Consider the following 23,409-nt stretch of genomic DNA (forward strand, 5'->3'; position numbering starts at 1 on the left):
GTAGGAAATAAAGAAGACTCAAACCCTTTGTTTATTGAATCAAATTAATTGATATTTAATGATTTGGTGCATTTGCAAACAGCTAAAATTATGCACAAAGCAAACTATAACCTGCTACTCAAAAATGTACATCAATTGTCAATAAAAGGGGAGAAGTATAATATGAGGGGAACAATTTAAATTAAAACATTTGTATGCACTCATAAGACCTTTAGTATATAAGTATGTGGAATGAAATTATGGAATGGGTTAAGCAAATAAGTTAAAGTACTAATATGTTCCAGTTTAAGAAACTTCACATGTATATTAGCAATCTGAGGGAAACCCTGCTGCTGTCGAGGATACTGGAAGAACAGGGAGTAGACAGAACTAAAGGTTATGTGGCTACAACCTACACAACTATTCCTCAATAAGGGTTGCTGTATTCATTGTTACTTCTTTCCCCCTAGTGCCATTTGCACAATAGCTGGGAAAATGGCCCAACCATTGTTACTGCTTTTTAACTGCATACGTTGACTTCCTGAAAGCGTGATTGACTTGAAGTTTTACTCTAATGATTACGTGTTTTCTAAGAAGTAATATACTGGGTTGTCATTTTTAAGTAAATAATTGAGTTCTTCTCTTACCATGGTTATTCTTTCCCATCTTCAACTAATTTTCTCTTTTTTCTCCAACCTGAAAGTGGTTGCTAAAAATCTGGATTCATACAGTTGATATGCTTTTTTCTCTCTTCTTGTGGGTAAAACAGAGGAAGGTCTTCAGCTCCCGAGGAAGAGAATATCTCAATGGGGTAGCTCAGATGGTCGAGAAACAGTAAGCAAACAACCAGAAATGGCTGGACATCCCGGAAGCAGCTGGAGACGCATCCTTCTCCTTATTCTTGCCATCACTATTCACAACATTCCAGGTGAGAACAAGCCATAGAAAGGGTGTTACAGCACCTGAGGATTTAAATTCCTCAAAATATATATAACAATTTCCCACATGCCCATACCCAGATGCACTTGATCTTATTAGTTCAATAAAATGTATCCCCTAAATGTATAATAACGACAAAAAAACATAATTTAATCACATAATTCTTTAAAGGCCTACTGAAACCCACTACTACCGACCACGCAGTCTGATAGTTTATATATCAATGATGAAATCTTAACATTGCAACACATGCCAATACGGCCGGGTTAACTTATAATGGGCAATTTTAAATTTCCCGCCACACTTCCGGTTGAAAACGTCTATGTATGATGACGTATGCGCGTGACGTCACGGCGGCAACGGAAGTATTGGTACCCAATGTGTCACCATACAAAAAGCTCTGTTTTCATCGAAAAATTCCACAGTATTCTGGACATCTGTGTTGGTGAATCTTTTGCAATTTGTTTAATGAACAATGGAGACTGCAAAGAAGAAAGCTGTAGGTGCGATCGGTCTATTAGCGGCGGACTACAGCAACACATCCAGGAGGACTTTGAGATGGATAGCAGACGCGCCACCGTGAGTCTAGCTTTGGCTTCCAAACATTTGATCGCTTGCCCGTACGTGCGTTTCGCTATGTGCATGTCTCGTACGTAACTTTGGGGAAATATATGTTTCTTGCCGACTCTGATGGCGGCCGGGGTGTCGTCGAAAGCTACAACGCCCGCCGCCGCTCTGTAGCTAAGTTAGCTTCAATGGCGTCGTTAGCAACAGCATTGTTAAGCTTCGCCAAGCTGGAAATTATTAACCGTGTATTTACATGTCCACGGTTTAATAGTATTGTTGATATTCTGTCTATCCTTCCAGTCACGGGTTTATTTATTTTGTTTCTATCTGCATTTGAGCCCGATGCTATCACGTTAGCTCCGTAGCTAAAGAGCTTCACCGATGTATTGTCGTGGAGATAAAAGTCACTGTGAATGTCCATTTCGTGTTCTCGACTCTCCTTTTCAAGAGGATATAGTATCCGAGGTGGTTTAAAATACAAATCCGTGATCCACAATAGAAAAAGGAGAAAGTGTGGAATCCAATGAACCCTTGTACCTAAGTTACGGTCAGAGCGAAAAAAGATACGTTCTGCACTGCACTCTAGTCCTTCACTCTCACGTTCCTCACCCACGAATCTTTCATCCTCGCTCAAATTAATGGGGTAATCGTCGCTTTCTCGGTCCGAATCTCTCTCGCTGCATTGTAAACAATAGGGAAATGTGAGCAGCCCTATCCCCTGTGACGTCACGCTACTTCCAGTATAGGCAAGGCTTTTTTTTATCAGCGACCAAAAGTTGTGAACTTTATCGTCGATATTCTCTACTAAACTAGTTTAATTTTCAGCTTGTTTTTCTTTAATATAAAAATGACAAAATAAGTCTGTTTTATTTATCAATCAATCTATCAATTAATATTTATTTATATAGCCCTAAATCACAAGTGTCTCAAAGGGCTGCAATTTACTAACTTGCATCATGTGTAGACTGGCGATCTGGTTTAATAAGCAGTATTTTTATTTTTTTTTTTTTTTTTTTTTTGCATCAATTCACCTCATCATAATTATGTCAATCAGTACAGTAACGACATTTTCATATTTTCACTGTGCATTATTCAGATTAGGCGCATACAGACTGGAGAAAGAGAATTAATGTTTACCAGCTAATTTGCTGCAGTAAAACATGATTTCATGTCAAAGACCAGTTTATTTACTTTGAAAACAATGTACACTTGTCGCTACATGCACTTTACTATGTGGTCATATATCATATGCATTTAATATGTACTACTTCTCGCCCTGTTTTTACCACACTAGCACAGTACATACTTAAGTTAGCTATCATTCTTAAGCATTCATTTGGGAACCTACTCTCTTAATAAAACTGTCAAAATCTGGGCTGTCACAGTGACACATAATTTACTTTTATTGGATTTTTCTGTAAAATGTTTACAAGTTCAACATCATACAGCGTGGCTTCCATTCTGTAATGTACCAAGCCACTTAAATACCAATGTGCAATGACAATGATTAACAATAGCAATGTAATTGGTTGAATTAATTTCTACATTAATTACATTATTTCACTTAAATATTATAATTACTGTATGGACATTGATGATTACGATATGTTTAATACACAGTAAAACGGATGCAAATACAATATAGATTAAATACTATAGTGCTCAAGAGTCACTAATGATTTTTGATCATTTAATTAGGTATTGTTGTGTAGTTGCCAGATGTGTAATTTTACCATATAAAAGTGTAGTAAAAGGCACCTGTTTGATTCTCCAGAAAAGTCTTTTTGCAACATGGAGGACCTTGGAGCTATTCAGAGATGTGGGTTGATAATAGGTCTATTAGATTTAAAATGCAAAATCCTGGTTCAGCTTGTGCTCTTTCAACACAATATGGTAAGTGCACTTCATTTTCGATTCTAGTTTGTCTCAGTGGGCACCAAAGCCCTCTGAGACACAACATGCCTTGCTATTTTTATTGAAAAATAGGAGCACCCTTTGCATAATAACTTGTACTGAGAGGCTCCCAAAGCTAGTCACAGGAAGGTGAGCCATATTTGTGTCATGGATGGAGCTACTACAGTTTACACGACAGCTGTTAGATGTATTCAAACAATGTTTGGTGAAACAAAATATTTGACAAAATGTTGGCAAAATATGGACTAGGAAATTACATTCCAGAGCAGGGGTATTCAACTAAAAAATTAATAGGTTAAGTGAGAAAACGTTTAAGTTTCACTAAAGCTGCAAGTGTACCTCGTCTTCCGCTCGAATGTAGCTGAGATAGGCTCCAGCACCCCCCCGTGACCCCGAAAGGGACAAGTTGTAGAAAATGGGTGAATGGATTGATGCAAGTACCATACCAACGATATGTGTCACTGTGTACTCCATGAGCGCATGACATTGCCTCAGAATGTGATGACATCTTTGTATGTGCAGTGGTCCACTAGCACAGGCTAGTGGACCACTAGCCTGTGCATTGGTTGGGGACATCTCTGCGCTGCTGACCCGTCTCCGCTCGGGATTGTTTCCTGTTGGCCCCGCTGTGGACTGGACTCCCGCTGATGTGTTGGATCCACTGTGGACTGGACTTTCACAATGTTATGTCAGACCCACTCGACATCCATTGCTTTCGGTCTCCCCTAGAGGGGGGGGGGGTTACCCACATATGCGGTCCTCTCCAAGGTTTCTCATAGTCATTCACCGACGTCCCACTGGGGTGAGTTTTTCCTTGCCCGTATGTGGGCTCTGTACCGAGGATGTCGTTGTGGCTTGTACAGCCCTTTGAGACACTTGTGATTTAGGGCTATATAAATAAACATTGATTGATTGATTGATTGATTGATTATTTATTGTAACAAAAAGGAAGCTAAAAGAATATGCAAAATGAGGTGTTCAGCAAGCAAAAAAAAAAACTTAGAGAATGCAACAAGAAGCATCGAGCAAAAGTTAGTCCAAACAATCCAGAATAGCAATGACAATGTGGTCCAAAACACACACAGCATAGCAGAGAATACATGCAAAGATCCAGCAATAGCAAACACTGCAGCTAGACTAAGTTGGCATTAGTTTAGACTAGTCTAGTCAATAGTTCAAAACAGAAAATCAAAAAACTACACGATAATTTTAATACTTAATACATTGTGGTCTATAGTTTGTTTTATAGAGTTTTTTATTGTTATTCATTTGGAGCTGTTAATAAACATCAATCCATGCATTTTCTATATCCCTTATTCTCCTTGGGATCACAGGTAAGATAGAGTCCAGATTCGAATAAACATACGGAATGTTGAATATATAGAATTTGTTAGTAGAATATAATGAACATGAGAACATTTCAGACCTACAGTAGTTGCAAATGGTAATCAATCATGATTAATATGAGACAAAGTGGTGTAAGCTACTTTTCTGAGACCTTTATTTTTCAGTGCAGTCAGACAGGCTATAATGCGTAGCACTTTTATTGTGAAGGCCACCAGTGTAATGTTATTAAGTGCTTTTTGACTTCATGGCTGTCGTCCTTTCTTAATGTTGAGCTTTTACAACGTCAGTGGTCATCTTTATAAGACCCTCAGTTACACTGGTTTGGTGCTACCAGAGGGATGAATGAACATAAACAAGTCTTTTACCTGCAGAACGCTCTGTTTTCCAATTTTCTCTTCTTAGACAGCAGCATTTGTGTATTTATTTTTACTTTGTCTCTCTGTCGTTTTTCTTTCCCCACATTTCCTAGCTCATATTTGTTACTAATATATCTCCTTTTCTTCTTATTTGTCACTTGTTCTCTGCTCTTTCGTCTGTCTTTATATGTTTTCAGTCGCGCCTGTAATGCACCGATTTAATCGGTTGAGTGATACAGGGGAACTGCATTTTTTGGGGAGAATTTTGACTATCATTTACAATCCTTATGAGAGACAAGAAGACAAAAGTTTTAAGTTTTTGTTTGCATTCTAACATGTAAAAATCGGTTCGTTCTTGGTGGCTAGCAATGCAGCTAATAGAAGCATTCAATTCTACCTCTAAATCACTTTAAAAATGCATTCAAAAAATGTAAACAATACTTCATTTTCGTTCCGTAACCTGTATAATAACCAATCTGTAGCAGTATTGTTATTGTAGGAGCGAACACTGAGGAACTATTTTTCTAGTGTAGTAACACATTGGCATGCTTTGGTATTAGCTGTAAAAGCTAACCACGGACGGAGATAAGCTAGCTTCTACGACAAAACATAACGCGGTTGAGTTTGTAATGCTCAACACTGCGATAGGACACCAATCTCTACCGACTAAAAAACCTTAATAATTGTATTACAGTATCTGTAAAGTATTAGCACACATTTCATGTTTCGTTCATACACAGCTAGCCAGGTAGCCTATGTACTGTAGTTGTACTAACACGCGTGACGTGCTGCATGTATCATGATCGATGTTAAAGTGACTCACTCGATGGACAGTTGTCTGATTGGTCCAGCTGGTCAGGGACGTTTTTTCCCTATTGATTTTGGGTAAGCAATATATTCAAAATAGCTTGGCCCCAAGTTCCATATTTATAGACCCGTCACGTATACCTCACTCTCTCGGCTTCCGTCTGCTCCAACGTCTCACCTTTCCTTTGTGTTCGCTTCTATAAGTTCATCCTCAGTATATTATTCAGTTTAAAAAAATATATGGTTGTGAATCCTCATGTGTTGTCTGTTACCAAGTCTGTCGTGACAAGAACGTGCAAGCGTTTGTTTCCGGAAATAAGAACACACTTTTGTTGCCAGAAGTCAGAAGTGGAAACAGAAATCAATGCGTGGAAGAAATAATTTCTGGCAATGATTAGAACGCTCAAAATACGGTAAACATTGAACATATTACATTGTTATGAAGGTGTCTGTTACTACATTATAGACTTGCAGTGTGTATATAAAACGTTGATGGAGGGTTTTGAAGTTGATTTAGAGGGTTTTGAAGTTGATTTACAGGGCTTTGAAGGCGACAACGGTGACTCCCATTAGTCATATCTTTCAAGTGCTTTTTTATCATCTTTAAACCTTGTGTAATGTTCATATTGTTGTTACTCAGCCAGCGTTTGTGGGTCTGATGGACCGTTGCATTTTGTGGTTTTTAATGCCTCACAATCAAACACTTTTATGTTAAAATACTGAACAGATGTTACCAACAATATGAACGTTGCACGGAAAATTTCTCTGCCAGTTTCTGCATCCCACAGGGATTCTTCTTTTGTGTTTCTGCACCTGCGGTTCCCACACAAGGTTGCAACATTGTTTGTCAACACTGTCTGCTCTCATTTTCTCGCACATTTGACCCTCTGATGTTCTGTGTACCTACACTCTGTCCTCCTCCTGTCTAGGCCTGCTGTGTGTGTGTGTGTGTGTGTGTGTGTGTGTGTGTGTGTGTGTGTGTGTGTGTGTGTGTGTGTGTGTGTGTGTGTGTGTGTGTGTGTGTGTGTGTGTGTGTGTGTGTGTGTGTGTGTGTGTGTGTGTGTGTGTGTGTGCACAGAACATCAATTTCCACACTTCTATTAGCCCCGGTCCAGTGGACCCGGACATCTTATATGTAATAGAAATGTGTCGGGGGGTGTATGGTGTGTGGTCATTAAATATGTATTCTGATATATGTTCTTCACAGAAAATGAGCCAAAGTCAGTGAGTCTCAGTTTGAAAAAATAATTAATTGTATCATTTTTCTTTTAATAAAAAATGAAAACGGGTCCCAAAGACCCGAACACACAATCTAAAAAAAAAGATGTGTGTTCTTGTCTTTCATTATGGCGGTGAAAGATAGGCTAAATTCCGATAAAATGCAGTTCCCCTGTTATAAAACAATTACTTACTGTACAACGTTTGCTCTCACTAGGAATTCGACTGATGGGATGTTCAAATCTTGCTGTTTAAATGAAGAATTAATCGTAATCCATCCGACGGGTTGAAAAAAATAAGCCGGTGCTGCAAACTAGCGTCTTTTTGTGTCTTTCTCGCCGTTAGCGGGTATAAGTTGATTCTCACAGATGACCAACTTCTTATATAGGTCCACACCCTTTTTCTACCTCGGTGAGAGGCGTGATGTATATTCTAATATTAACTTTCACCAGCTAACAGGTGATCATACTTGGTTAGTATTCAGGTCCGGAAATGTAAATGGAGTATTGTTGGCAGTTTTTGGATGCATTTTTCGAGTCATTTTTAGGCAAAATGTATTACTTCCCTTAGCACCCTTGCTAGCCATCTTAGAATTAGCAGATTATTAAAGGCCTACTGAAACCCACTACTGATAGTTTATATATCAATGATGAAATCTTAACATTGCAACACTTAGATTAGTAAAGTGCAATTTTAAATTTCCCGCGAAATATCCTGCTGAAAACGTCTCGGTATGATGACGTTTGCACGTGACGTCACGGATTGTAGCGGACATTTTGGGACACCATTGTGGCCGGCTATTAAGTCGTCTGTTTTCATCACAAAATTCCACAGTATTCTGGACATCTGTGTTGGTGAATCTTTTGCAATTTGTTTAATGAACAATGGAGATAGCAAAGAAGAAAGCTGTAGGTGGGAAGCGGTGTATTAGCGGCCGGCTGCAGCAACACAAACACGTAGCGGCTACGTCGTAGCCGGTGTTTCATTGTTTACATTCCCGACCGATGACAGTCAAGCTTTACCATTGGCCTGTGGAGATCTGGGACAACATAGACTCTTACCAGGAGGACTTTGAGTTGGATACACATGCTTGTGGAAATGGGACAACAGAGACTCTTACCAGGAGGACTTTGAGTTGGATACGCGCTACCGTGAGTACGCAGCTGCGGCTTCCAAACATTTGATCGCTTGCCCGTACGTGCGTGCCGCTATGTGCATGTCACGTACGTAACTTTGGGGAAATATATGTGCTGTATGAACTTTGGGGAGGTGAATGGTACTTTGGGCTGTGGGATTGAGTGTGTTGTGCGGGTGTTTGATTTGTATTGGCGGGTTATATGGACGGGAGGGGGGAGGTGTTTGTTATGTGGGATTAATTTGTGGCATATTAAATATAAGCCTGGTTGTGTTGTGGCTAATAGAGTATATATTTGTCTTGTGTTTATTTACTGTTTTAGTCATTCCCAGCTGAATATCAGGTCCCACCCGCCTCTCACAGCATCTTCCCTATCTGAATCGCTTCCACTGCCCTCTAGTCCTTCACTCTCACTTTCCTCATCCACAAATCTTTCATCCTCGCTCAAATTAATGGGGAAATCGTCGCTTTCTCGGTCCGAAACGCTCTCGCTGCTTGTGGCCATGATTGTAAACAATGTGCAGATGTGAGGAGCTCCACAACTTGTGACGTCACGCTACTTCCGGTACAGGCAAGGCTTTTATATCAGCGACCAAAAGTTGCGAACTTTATCGTCGATGTTCTCTACTAAATCCTTTCAGCAAAAATATGGCAATATTGCGAAATGATCAAGTATGGCACATAGAGTGGATCTGCTATCCCTGTTTAAATAAGAAAATCTCATTTCAGTAGGCCTTTAAACAATTTAATTAAAAATAAAAATACTGTTTACATGTGTTTTTGTCTCTCATAAGGATTGTGAATGATTGGCAAAATTCCCCAAACAAGTGCAGTTCTCCTTTAATTCGGATGCAATGTCTTTGACATCCATTGAAAGAAAGCACAAACACAAAATATGGTTGTTTAAAGGGGTTTACTCACTTTAATTACTATAAGTACTGCATATTAAATTGATGAATCAGTCATTCAAAGAAGTTGTGGAATCTGCAACATGAGCCCAAAAGTTTTGCCTCTCTGATTAATCCACTGCCATTTAAAATAATCTTATTTTTTGCAAACCATACTTCAGATGCATTTGCAGTTGTCTGAATTCCTATAAATATTATTTATCCATTTATTTGCACAGCTATACTCAAATACACCTAATGAACAACTCACTTGAAACCTTACCACGACATCACAGTTAACATCTACAGTAACTAATTGCAAAAAGCTGTAAATACATCAAACTTAAACCATGAATCCCTTTCCAGTATGGACCTGAAGCTGATGAAGTCAAAATATATGAATGTGCAACATGGAGTGAGCCATAAAAAGGCATCTACTCTAAAAAATAAACAGGGAAATTGTTGAAAAACATTGTCTTATACTGTAGTGTCTATACAACAACAATGGTGACACACTAGGTTGAAATTTTGTACGGTACTTCAGAAGACACGGTTGAACAAAAATGGAGTTCATTGCCAATGGGTACCTACCACACACTGAGCGCTTAATGTCATAATTTTGCTTGAGGCAGCCACTGCTGATGTGGAATACCATGGAGAGCTTTTTCCATGGAAAACATACAATTTAACAGGAAAAGAGCTCAATTATATAGTTGAAAGCAAGCAATGACATATTTTTATGAAAAATACTGACTAATACCTAAAATTGCTCTTTATTTCGTAAATGGTCTCAAATAGTTTGCACTTTGTCATTTGTACATCCCCTTCCTGACCGCAGTACATTTAAAGATATTGGAACCAGCCCATAGTACCACAAAAGAAAAAAAAAAGATTGAATTATTAAAATTCGTATTGCCTAATGAGTGTTCTAAATTCCTGCAAAGAAAAGTGCATTTTGTTATACTCATATTTTTTCATAATGTAAAGTCCTACCACTGCTTGGTTCGGAACTATCGCGGTTTGGCGCAGTATTTTAAATGTATGTTTAATTGTCATGAGAGGCAGGAAAAGTTGGTTGGTTTGTAGTTGCAAAAAGGGTTTCTACTTTCCCTGTGGAGAGGATTGAGTGCAACTGAAGGGAGCTTTTCCCAATAACAATGCATCATTATGTCTGCCTGAATAGGCAGTGTGGAATAGACTGGAGTCAGTGCGTCTTTATCTTAGGTAATGACAGGCGTTAAATGATGATGAAGTGGCCTCTGGGCACTTGGGTATCAACAGCTGCACAGGGGTAAGAATGAACATCTCCATAACTTGCCTGTGCATGCCTTCTTTTGTCTTCCATTTGTGTAATTTTGCATCTCTTTTTACTTAATCTTTTTGTGTTCTGCTTTCTACTGTGGCTGTATAATTGTTGGTGAGGTATTATTTCTAGAGTTAGGGTGACTGAAACCTTTAAACAGTGAATCATGTTCACCTGCTTCGAAACGTATGACTTCACCTTGCATGCGATGCTCAGTTGATCTCTACCAGAGAGTTAAATAATAATAATAAATTAATACATTTTTGAAACCATTTACAGAAATCAATTAGTCTCATGCAAATGCATCATAGCTCTAGTAAAAGTGTGTCACGTGTATGTGTGTCTAAAGAGCAGTGTTGGGTTAGTTACTGAAAACCAGTAGCTAGTTACAGTTACTAGTTACTTTATTTCAAAAGTAACTCAGTTACTAACTCAGTTACTTACAACAAAAAGTAATGCGTTACTGTAAAAAGTAACTATTTAGTTAGTTATTTTTTTAAAGCTCCCATTAATGCCCTTTTAGCCTTCATTTCAGTACTGTTATTGCACTGGAGAATAATACAATCTGTTGATCAACTTGACATGCATTTGCATCACTGAACTCTGCTGAGCAATGTGGTCTACATACAACACACAAAGACAAAGATATGTTTCAAAGGGCCAACTTATTTCAGGCCAGAACAAATTGACAAAACTATTTTAAATAGCTGCAACATAACATACATAAGTAACAAACAGCCTAATAACAACATAGCTGTAAACGAAATACGTACTTTAACTTTATTTTTACATACCAAAGCCTAACCAGGCGTTTTTTCTCTCAAGGAATTCTGAAATAAAATAATGTCTGAAGTCCAGAACACTCTACACATTTCCCCAGTTTTAGTTTAGAGATAAGGAAATATTGGCCTGGCCCATTAGGATCCCTCTTTATGTTTGTGAACTTTATTTTTTATACATGTAGAGTGATGTGATAATCAAACACTCTAGAAGTCTAGAAATAAAGAGTATATAAGCGAATTGACAGAGTGTGTGTACTATAATTCATAATAACATTGATTTTGATTCAATATTATGTTTTGAGCAATGACAGTTTGAAAGAAAAAAAAACAGCTTTGTTTTATTAGTCAACATTGTAACGTTTTCTAAATTACATTTCACCTTTAAGCTTTTTTATTTCACTTTTGTTATGTTTTTGTTTATTTTAATAGTATTTTTAGAAAGTGCTGTGGGCCTGTAAAACATTAGCTGTGGGCTGCAAATGGCCTCCGGGGCACACTTTTGACACCCCTGCTATAGATAATAAAAAAATTAAATCTGATAAATCTATCGATAAAAAGCTGAGCCTGGCGACGCATGCGTGTTAACAACTCTCTCGCTCTCTCTGTCTCCGCCCCTCCCTCACGAATGCTGCTGCGCGCACCCCTCCCCTCCCTCCCTTCCCACACTCAGACACACACACAGCGCGGCTCCTCCGTGTGACACAAGAGATTCAGAAGAACGACACCGTAGCGCTGCCACAAAACACACTCAGATCTTCTGTTTCAAGCCAATACTACGTAAAAAGTAACGTAAAATAACGCAGTAACGCATCATGTAGTAACGGTAACTGAGTTACTGAATATAAAAAATAACGCGTTAGATTACTAGTTACCGCCGAAACTAACAGCGTTACAGTTACGTGTTACAGTAACAACACACGTCCCAGCACTGCTAAAGAGACATCCAAAATAATCCAGAATCTCATGAAACTAGAGTTGCGAGGATTTCCCACTAAAAATGGACGTACGTTCAAATCCAGAAAACGATGTACTCAAGTAAAAATATAGATGTATTAAAGTGTTCGCACGCATAAATCCAAGCACACTTCTTTGTTACATCGCAATCAACTTGAAATCCACCGCAGATGTGTGCGTGGCTTGGCACGGCCAGACTATGCTCCCTTATAAATACGCTAATCATATTGAAAGTAGCTATGTGCTTGAGCCTACAAGTCAGTAGGCGGTGCTTCTCTCTCAAGTTTCAAGCAAGACGCAGAGCAATTGTGAGCCTGACATTGCCGTGTCTCCGGGAACTGAACGCAGGCTGAAATTGAAAAAGAAATGGTCATGTCGGAAAAAAAAGAGGATGGATGTTCGTGGGTAAAACTGACTCGGGAAAATTAGTGCTGCACCTCATTTGAAATGATAGTCGCTACAATGATACTTAAACTTTAGAAGAGGTGGGTGACTGATTATCCCAATGTCAAATATTTTTTGTAGTTTACAGTAACCTGCTCACATGAGTCAGATTGCAGTGTACATTTCCAAGTCAACATCAGTCTTGATTAGAGATGTCCGATAATATCGGACTGCAGATATTATCGGCCAATAAATGCTTTAAAATGTAATATCGGAAATTATCGGTATCGGTTTCAAAATTATCGGTATCGGTTTCAAAAAGTAAAATGTATGACTTTTTAAAACGCCGCTGTAGAAGTACAGAGCGCCAATAAACCTTAAAGGCACTGCCTTTGCTGCCGGCCCAGTCACATAATATCTACGGCTTTTCACACACACAAGTGAATGCAATCATACTTGGTCAACAGCCATACAGGTCACACTGAGGGTGTCCGTATAAACAACTTTAACACTGTTACAAATATGTGCCACACTGTGAACCCACACCAAACAAGAATGACAAACGCATTTCGGGAGAACATCCGCACCGTAACACAACATAAACACAACAGAACAAATACCCAGAACCCCTTGCAGCACTAACTCTTCCGGGACGCTACAATATACACCCCTGCTACCCCCTACCCCCCCTCCCGCCCCCCACCTCAACCCCGCCCACCTCAACCTCCCAAATTCCAAGCTGCTGTTTTGAGGCATGTTAAAAAAAATAATGCACTTGGTGACTTCAATAATGAATATGGCAGTGCCATATTGGCATTTTTTTCCATAACTTGAGTTGATTTATTTTGGAAAACCTTGTTACATTGTTTAATGCATCCAGCGGGACATCACAACAAAATTAGGCATAATAATGTGTTAATTCCACGACTGTATATATCGGTATCGGTTGATATCGGTATCGGTAATTAAGAGTTGGACAATATCGAATATCGGCAAAAAAGCCATTATCGGACATCTCTAGTCTTGATACATCTTAACTTTGCCATGAAAAAGGGTGTATGGCAGGTTTTTGTGCGTACGCAAGCTTGTTACGTGAGGGCCCAGGTCTACATTTACCATTTGTTGTCATTTGTCCTAGGCTACACCTCATTGAGCATATTTTTGATGTTTGTAACATTTAACATATAGATACCGTAGACTTTATTTATCCTATGATGGCAACATTTTGTGGTTACATTGCCGATTATACATATAGTAACAAAAGTAAAAGGGAATAAAAAAAAACCCTAAAAATTAGTACTAGATATATAAATGATAAGGAATAATAAGGACAGTACAAGGACTTATTATTTTCAAAATGTACTCCAAAAATAATATAAATGCATTATCTTGAGTTAAAATCTACAATTTCAATATCAAATATAATTTTAAATACCAGTACTTTTTTACCTCAATTGGTCAAATGTAACCTATACGTGCTACAAATCAATGTAAAGTATATGGGGTGTTATGGGCTAGGAACAGAAGACTAGTGTTTCGACTCGGAGAGAGAAGGCAGAGCCTGAATTGCAGTTTGGTTGGCACTGTGTATTAAATAATTAGTGATGGACAGCAGATATATACACAACAATGAGTTGAATGGCCATTCAACGTGAGAGCAATTTGAAGAAAAACACAGTTACCATATACATATATACAATTTCAATTCAATGATTCAGTGTCTCTGGATCTTGTTTAAACCAAAGCTCAGATAAAGTTCTTGGAGAAAGGGTTTGGAGAGAGTAAAGCAGTACAGTCCATGTGCTGCGGTTAAGGGTGAAAATGTGTAGAGGGTTGGCTCGAGAGCCTCCTACCAGCCCAGACAGAACAGGTGGTGGGGTTTCCTGGCTGGAATCTCCCAAGAACGGTCCTTGGACTAGATGTTTTTTTTCCTTAGCTCGCCATCATAAAGAGAAGCCTGGCCTTTATAAGAACCAGGACCATCCTTGTAAATCAATGTGTACACAAATCAAATATCTTCATTAAATAACACTAATTGCATTGTAAGTATTCGGAACAGGTTCTAGTTTTTTCCTCAATATTGTACAATAGAAATCAACATACATGTCAGAATCACAATATGTAATAAAGTGCTAAAATAACCATTAGCAGCATAAATATGACCTATACAATTCGGTCAGTGCACTAAACGTGCGTATTATCAAACACATTCAAAAGTACGTTCAATGCACAATAGTTATCTTTGGCTCAAGTCACAAACCTTGCATATGGACGATTGAGAAATATGCCATAAAGACTGTTGCAATGAAACAATCGAAGAGAGACTAATGCTAGCGGTGCTATTTTCATAAACATGGACTCACCAACTCCGCTTCTACAGTCACACACAGCTCAATGACAATAAAATCCGGCGCTGGTAGTCGGCTCTATAAAGTTAATAAATAGGCATTTAGTTTAGAATCCCGTCAGCACAATATTCCGGGTGAAAGCGAGAATAAAAACCTACCTGGAGCAGAAACACAACCTGCCTCCCCTCACGTCCTGTCTACTGGCCACTTCCTGCTACCGGCTTATAAGCACAGCTGATTGGACCACGGCGGTCACGTGATTAGGGAGAGTGCGCCGAGTTCAAAGAGCAATAGAGAACAAGAGCATACCAGTCACTTCCTGCTACCGGCATATAACCAAAGCTGATTGGACCGCGGCGGTCAAGTGACTAGGAAGAGCACACAGAGCTCAAAGAGTAATAGAGAGCAAGAGCCTAATAGTCTCCGCAAAAGTATGGATTTGACACCTGCGTTACACCAAGCAATGGTATTTTTTTATCACTTTTCAGAAACCAGATGTTTATGTTCACATTTGAAAAATAATTACATTAAATACTTATTGTTCATAATAATAATTGATTGGATGTATATAGTGCCTTTCTCAACACCTAAAGTGCATTACAGTGGGAGCCCCTTATTCATTTCGTGCATATTCACTCTCGATGGTGGTAAGCTACAACTGTAGCCACAACTGCCCTGGGGTAGACTGAGGGAAACATGGCTGCCAATTAGTGTCAACGGCTTTATCAACCACGACCAAACATTTATTTGCATTTATACACTGGTGTGGGCTGCACTGGAGGCAAGGTGGGTTAAGTGTTTTTAAAAGGACGCAACCGTAGTAATGGGATGATTCAAACCTTGTACCCTCCAGTTAATTAACGACATGCTATACCACCTGTGCTACTGCCGCCCAATCATAACTGTTACAATCTACTTCGCTTTTAAAATTATTGAATACAAAAAAAAAAACAGTGAAACGGTACAACCATGGATACGAGTAAGTAGATAGCAACCTTTTAAAGGAGAACTGCACTTTTGGGGGAATTTTGCCTATTGTTCGCAATCATTATGAAACACATGATGATGGATGTATTTTTTTTTAATACATTCTAACTAGTAAATAAATGTGATCAAAATTCTGCTTACAATGGATCCTATGGGAGCCGCTCTATTCTATATCTATATGTATTCTATTAACACAATCCAATAAGGTTTTATATACATGATGTAATTATCATATTTCATGAGAGTCAACAAACATAACAAAACATCACTTACTGTACAATGTCTGCTGTCATTAGGACGCCGACTGCTAGGATGTTCATATATTCCTGTTTAGATGAAGAATGACTCATAATCCTCGCGAAGAAAAGGGCGGTGGAACCAAGCGTCTTTTTGTGTCATTCTCGCCATCTCCGGGTCTAAATTGGCTGTCAAAGTGTACCAACTTTTCGGAATACGTCTTTGTCCTGCTACTATCCAGGTCAGAGGTATTATTTATGATCTGTAATAAAGTTTGACGAGCAAGGAAACGAGGAGGCAGCTCATCAATCAACATTGGCACACACGCAAGTGATCACGGTGCCGCAATAAATAGTTTGTCTGCGTTAGCGCTTACAATAACATTATGACTAATACTTGGTTTATATTCCAGTCACAAAATGTAAACGGCGAATTTTGTATTTTCTTTTAATTGGGTTTTATGGGCGAAATAGAGGACCTCCCATTAGCTCCACTGTTAGCTGACTTTTATTTACGTATATTTAGGATTTAGAATGCATTAAAGCATACGTTGTTATCCAACCATCCATTTTCTACCCCTTGTCCCTTATGAGGTCGCGGGGGTGCTGGAGCCTATCCCAGCTGCACATGGGAGGAAGGCGGGGTACACCCTGGACCAGTCGCCACCTCATCACAGGGCCAACACAGATAGACAGACAACATTCACACTCACATTCACACACTAGGGCCAATTTAGTGTTGCCAATCAACCTATCCCCAGGTGCATGTCTTTGGAGGTGGGAGGAAGCCGGAGTACACGGAGGGAACCCACAAAGTCACGGGGAGAACATGCAAACTCCACACAGAAAGATCCCGAGCCCAGGATTGAACCCAAGACTTCCGTATTGTGAGGCACACGTACTAACCTCTGTTTCACCATGCGGCCCACGTTGTTATGTCTTCCATAATGATTGTGAACATTCGGCAAAATCCCCCCCAAAAAGTGCAGTTCCCCTTCAGGAGGTATAACATCAAATTTGTATTTTTTATTTTTGTTTGACACGTTTTGACATTGCCAATAAAGTATATCACATGACGATCAGTTGAGAAATTATGAGGTCATGATTTATTTTAAATGTATATGCATTGCCTTTAATTAGAACAATGCCCAAACCAAGGTGGCCGCCACTTAAGCACATAATTTATCAGGCTGCTAAGCACGCTGATGTATCTAGTATTACAGCTGCCGCTAGAAAGCCAAGCTATTTGACTACAAAGTACTTGTCTAGCAATGACATGCCTCTCAAGAGAAATAGGAATGTACAATAAATATTGTAAGTGTCAACATGTTAAAGTTATGGTGTGAATTGCGAAGTGTTGCTGTATGAACAAATGGTGCCCTGAAGTTGCAGTAGCTCTGTGCACTCTTATGTTCTCCTTTGAGTTATTTAATGTTTCCCTCTTTTTTTCATGTGTTTTTATCTTTTTGGTTTATCAATAAGGGGGTGGCACTTTCATGACTTTTGCACTTCTTTTAAAACTTTTTTGTTGACTTTTTGAATCCGTACTGCATCTACATAATTTCCCCATTGTGGGATGAATAAAAGTCCATCCTATCCCTATTACAGGAGGAGACATTAAACTAAGATAATCATCAAATATTTAAAAAACAATTACAGGATTTCATCAATGAACAGGACAAGGAATTGAAAAAAAAGAGAGAGCTGAGGAAACATTAACATTTATAGGAAAAATGAAGACAACCAAAGACCTTCCAACTGTTATTGTATTTTCTGGACTATAGGGCGCACCAGAATATAAGCAGCACCCACTATATTTTAGAAGAAAAACATTATTTTTCCATACAGTATAAGTCACACCAGACTGTAAACCGCAGATTGATATGTTGTTAAATGAGTTCTTTACACAGAAACATTTTACATACCGTAATTGTTTCCAAACAGTGCCTGTTACACGGCAGTAAAACGGCTGATTAAACAAAACAGAAGCCATCGTCATGTACCTACGAGCTGCGGGAGCTAGCTCTCCAATCAGCTAAAGATGCTCAATAAGTCCATGGTGACGTCTTGGTGAATTTACAAAACTGAAGCAATACAAAAAAAATGCCATTGTAAGTTAATAATACCAACAAAGACACTCGTAAACGTGTTAGTATAGTAGCTAATGCTAACAACAATAGATTCATTGCATTACGATAGCACATACTAGGGTTGTACGGTATACCGTTACTAGTATAGTATCGCGGTACTAATGAATCAAAAACGGTACTATACTCTGTTTGAAAAGTACCGTTCCGCCATTTATTTTTTTTCTACAGGAATGACGGAGCGTCGTAGTCACGCCGTGACAGTGCTGGTTTTACGAGCAGAAGAGCATGTTCGGCAGTGCACAATCACAGAGTACTTACAAGCAGACACAGTGTGTAGACAGAAAAGGGAGACTGGATGCATTTTGGCTTAAAAACTAATGAAAAAGGTGAAGTTATAACACCGAAACGCCCACAGGAAGAGATGCTTTAAAACATGGCTCGCGAGTTAGCGGCTAATGTCCATCCGCAATCGACAGTGTTTTAGCTTCTTCTAAATCACTAATCCTCGCCTCCATGGTGACAAATAAAGTACGTTTTTTATAAGTATCATCCCTGCAGGACGAGGAATAGCTAAACATGCTTCACTACACACCGTAGAAGGACACGATAGCTCACCGGCATCACAATGTAAACAAATGCCATGGGTGGATCTACACCTGACATTCACTGTAATGATACCAAGTACAAGAGCGTATCTAGTCGATACTACTATGATTACATCAATATTTGTTATCGTAACAAAATCGTATTTATTTTTTTATTTTTTATTCATACTATATTCATAAACTCAGGAAATACGTCCCTGGACACACGAGAACTTAAATTATGACCAATTTATGACCCTGTAACTATTTGGTATCAGATTGATACCTACATTTGTGGTATCATCCAAAACTAATGTAAAGTATTCAAACAACAGAAGAATAAGTGTTTATTAAATTTTTTAACAAAAGTGTAGATAGAACATGTTGAAATGGAAAATAACCAGATATTAACAGTAAATGAACAAGTAGATTAATAATATTTTTTTTACAGCTTGTCCTTGATAATTTTGACAAAATAGAATGGGGATTGACACAACATGTTACTGAATATGTCAGCAGACAAATTAGGAACCTTTGTTTGCTTACTTACTACTAAAAGACAAGTTGTCTAGTATATTCACTATTTTATTTAAGGACAAAATAGTTTTTTGATTGCAATAAGAAACATATGTTTAATGAACACTAAGATTGTTTGTCAAACTAAAGGCAATAATGCAATTTTTTGGTGGTTCCCGTTATTTAGAAAAGTATTAAAATACTTTTTGGTACCGAATATTGGTATCGAGACAACCCTAGCACATACAAATATGTATAAAAACACTCCTACAGACATTACACATGGGGCGGTTTAGTAAGTATAAACAGTTTTAGTTATACTGTAAAACTTACAAATGTTGCTTGGAGTAATATGTGTAGAATCCATACAAGTAGATTCGCTATGGACGTCTGGAAGACCGAATGACAACTGTACTTCCGATTAATAACTCTGTCTAAACAGAAGGGCAATGCAGTGAGCAAACTCGTCGAAATGATGGCGCCATAGCACATACAATAACACACCTAATCAGTGGTTTGCTTAGTTGTTGTTTTTTTAACTATTTATATACAATATAGCCAGCCGTCAGTGATGAAAAATCCATAAATTAGCCGCACTGTTTTCTAAGCCACAGGGTTCAAGAAAGAAGAAGAAAAAAGTAGCGCCTTATAGTCCGTAATGTACGGTATACAAAAGCACACTATATTAACTAACCTACTTCAAAAAAGGGCTGTTGGGATGTATATAATCCAAAAATATCAGTTGTACTAAACACACAAACCCTCTATTTCAAAAACCGAAAAAATGTAATTCTCCAGTCAGGTACATTTTAAAGAGCTAAAATCCTGCACAGAGAAATCAACATGCTGCTCTCTGATTAAATATTCCCTTGCAAAAATAGAGAAATGCACCCTCAGGGACACATTTCATTTTAAAACATTTTACACCCACACAACATGAAACTATTTTAGCATATCAATATGTGAAGTCAAATTGGAAACTTGTTCAGATGCAAAAGCAGTTGTTTTTTTTACAATGTACGAAGAGTAAAGCACATTGCTGACAACCACAATATCTGATATAATTTATTCCTGAATTACCCTATTCACATTATTTGTTATAATATATTGTACATTTATTCATTAATTGTACACGTTCAATTGTTCATGATTTAATAAAGTTGCAAAGTTTACAATATTATTTCATTGTGGTAAACACTAGGACCACGTCTCCTACCCAGTAGGATTTGGGAGGGGGTGTAGTTTTGGTAGATGGTGCACATGTGGTGCCTGTAATGACTTCCTGTTGGTACAACCTAAGAATAAAGATGTGTTTTTTTTTATTGCCACATCATATTCTTTATCCCTTTCCTTCCTTACTAGATGTGAACGTGCTAAACACAGTTAACAAGTAATTGCATCAGTAATTGCTGAGACATGGTAAGGTTAGATAAACTCTGTTTATTCCTATACTTATTTTTGGACATGTTGAATTATATGACTATATGTAATGCTATTAAGCATTAAAAAATAAAATAAACTATTACCTTTTTTTTGTTCTTTGCACAACACAGCGGTTATAAACTATGCTTTCACACAGTGATTGGTTGCCTTCTGCAGTATAGTAACCAAAGTAAATTTAGCATCGTGAGGTCACTAAGATTGTCAATGTTCAATTCCTTAAATAGATTATTGAATTCTTCCAGCAGGATGCTGCCTCGTTGTTTGTCATCTGTATCCACACGGCCATCTCATCGCGAATGAGGGGGGGCGTTAGATTGTGAAAAAGGCTGTTAAGTCTGCCACGTCTGCACTTGCCCTTAGCTCCTAGGAGCCAGAACTCCATTTGATATCTTATTTCAGGACTGAAAACACTGAAAATTATTAAATGGAATCTTTCTAAAAATGTTGCTTAATTTAGGAGTAGTTTGAAGGTAAACCAAACCGAAATGCCGCTTAAAAGAAAAGTGGAATCTTAACATTTTTGGTACGCAAAAACATGGTTGACAAATCTGTCTAAATTTGTGTTAGTTAGCACTTCTTGCCGAGACAATCCCTCCACCTTGTGTAAAATATTACGATGCTGATTAGATAACATAATAATTTCAGCCTAGCATGCATAGCCTAGCCCAAATGTGCAGTTTTACTGTAGGAGGATCAGGCAACCTGTCAGCATCTGGCGGGACAACTATTTGCCTCATGCAGTAAAATACATTTACTTCGCATAGAGCAGAATGTTGGTCCACTTCTATTCAATTGTGCAAAGTTGCCGGATATTGGATGAAAGTGGAACATGCTATCTTATACCATGAATTGATTTACGAGGATCCCGACTTAAACAAGTTGAAAAACGTATTCGGGTGTTACCATTTAGTGGTCAATTGTACAGAATATGTACTGTACTGTGCAATCTAGTAATAAAAAGTTTCAATCAATCAATACGCTGACGAGGGGGTCATGTCTGGTGAGTATATGCTTGCCATGCAAGACCTTGGATGTTTTCAGCTTCCAGGAATTGTGTACAACTCCTTGCAACGTGGGGCCGTGTATTATTATGCTGCAACATGAGGTGATGGCGAAGGATGAATGACTCAACAATTGGCCTGGGGATAGGAGTTTCACAATTAATCGGCATCAAGGTTTTAATGTATTAATTAATTGTTGAGCCTTGTGTTTGTTTGTCTCTCGTTTCAAACAGAGAGAAAGTGGCCTCACTGTGCATTGCACTCAGCACCTGAGTGTGTTTATTTAACAGTAAAATAACTGAACGCAGTGAGCCCTCTTTTCAATAATTGGTGGGCGGAGAGGGGGGTGACAGCTTTACACACACAAGGCACAGACAGCCTCCTTATCGCAACTCGCCAGTGAGAAGTGCTGCAAGGTAACACAAACTAGGAGGAAAAAAATATGATTACAAAGCCAAATGCCCTGTTGTGGTAATATGTCAGCTTTAAATTAGATGGCCAATATTCGGCCATTAACACGGACTAACGAGCGAGAATGTCGTGGTCACGTGATGGCAATAAACAAAAACACATTGTTTCTACAGCTGGGAAAAACAATGCACTTTAATATTTTAATTAATTAATTTAATCCATCCATCCATCCATTTTCTACCGCTTATTAATATTCAATATTTATTTAAGTTACATTTTTGCTATCAGAGATGAGTCCATTTAATGTTTTGTTTGTTTTGTTATTTAGGATAACAAAGTTATTTACCTTCCACTTACAGTACAATGATAAACAATTCTACAGTAATGAGAAATACAAGTTTATATGCTTTTAAATGGTCACTTGCATTAATATTACATATTATGATTACATTACTTAATCACTGTATAGTTTTTATAGGTTATTTAAGTTGATATGTAGCATGATGTAAACAAAAGCTCTGAGTCTGTCTGCATGTTGTTTTAATGTGTGGCACCTTGATACAAGGATATGTTGATTGACAGCCTAAGGACCATTCCCAATACACCTCCCCACCCCTACTTTTTAGCCCTATCTCTAAATGTTGTGTGTTCTCGTGAGGATAATAGTGTTCCAATGACTCTTTGCATATGTTGTAGTGGGCATAACGAGGAGTAGGGGTTGTGATCTATAGCCCTTCACAGCAAGGAATTTCAGATGCTGACTGGCCCAGGGAGGGCCGGAGAAAATTCCCTAAATTCTGCATAAATTATATATTATATTTTAAGTTAGTTTGTAATGTTAGCCAGCTCGCCACAATAGCTAACGTTAGGCTAAAATACTGACGAAAGGCTTGCAAATGTAAAATCATTAACGTTACATGCCTTCAAAAAATTCACAAGATACAAAACTTGTCAATGACGGCTTCTTCTTTGTGTAGGTCTTTGTTTGTTAATCAACTGTGGCATGATAAATGTTAAAAAAAAAACGATCTCGACGGTGAACTCAATTGATTGTTTATTGTTAATGGTGTCCCTGGGATTGTACAATATACCGCTACTAATAAAGCAACGCGGTACTAATGAATTAAAAAATGTACTCTACAGCCTTTGGGGAAAAAAACTTTTTTTAATCCGCATTTGCTGCCGTGCGGCAGTGACGTTGCTGAGCCAAGGCGCATGAGT

General features: G+C 38.3%; 1 protein-coding gene across 2 annotated transcripts in view; it reads left to right on the forward strand.

Annotated features, from left to right (window-relative positions):
- Positions 1–23,409, forward strand: part of LOC133655779 (zinc transporter ZIP11-like) — a 157,762-nt gene that overhangs the window by 121,698 nt on the left and 12,655 nt on the right. For both annotated transcript variants that reach the window (XM_062056247.1, XM_062056248.1), the window contains exon 6: positions 749–907. In XM_062056247.1, coding sequence (XP_061912231.1) covers positions 749–907 — 159 coding nt within the window. The remainder of the gene's footprint in view (positions 1–748; positions 908–23,409) is intronic.

Source organism: Entelurus aequoreus, linkage group LG08, assembly GCF_033978785.1.
Source record: "Entelurus aequoreus isolate RoL-2023_Sb linkage group LG08, RoL_Eaeq_v1.1, whole genome shotgun sequence".
NCBI classification, from domain to species: domain Eukaryota; kingdom Metazoa; phylum Chordata; class Actinopteri; order Syngnathiformes; family Syngnathidae; genus Entelurus; species Entelurus aequoreus.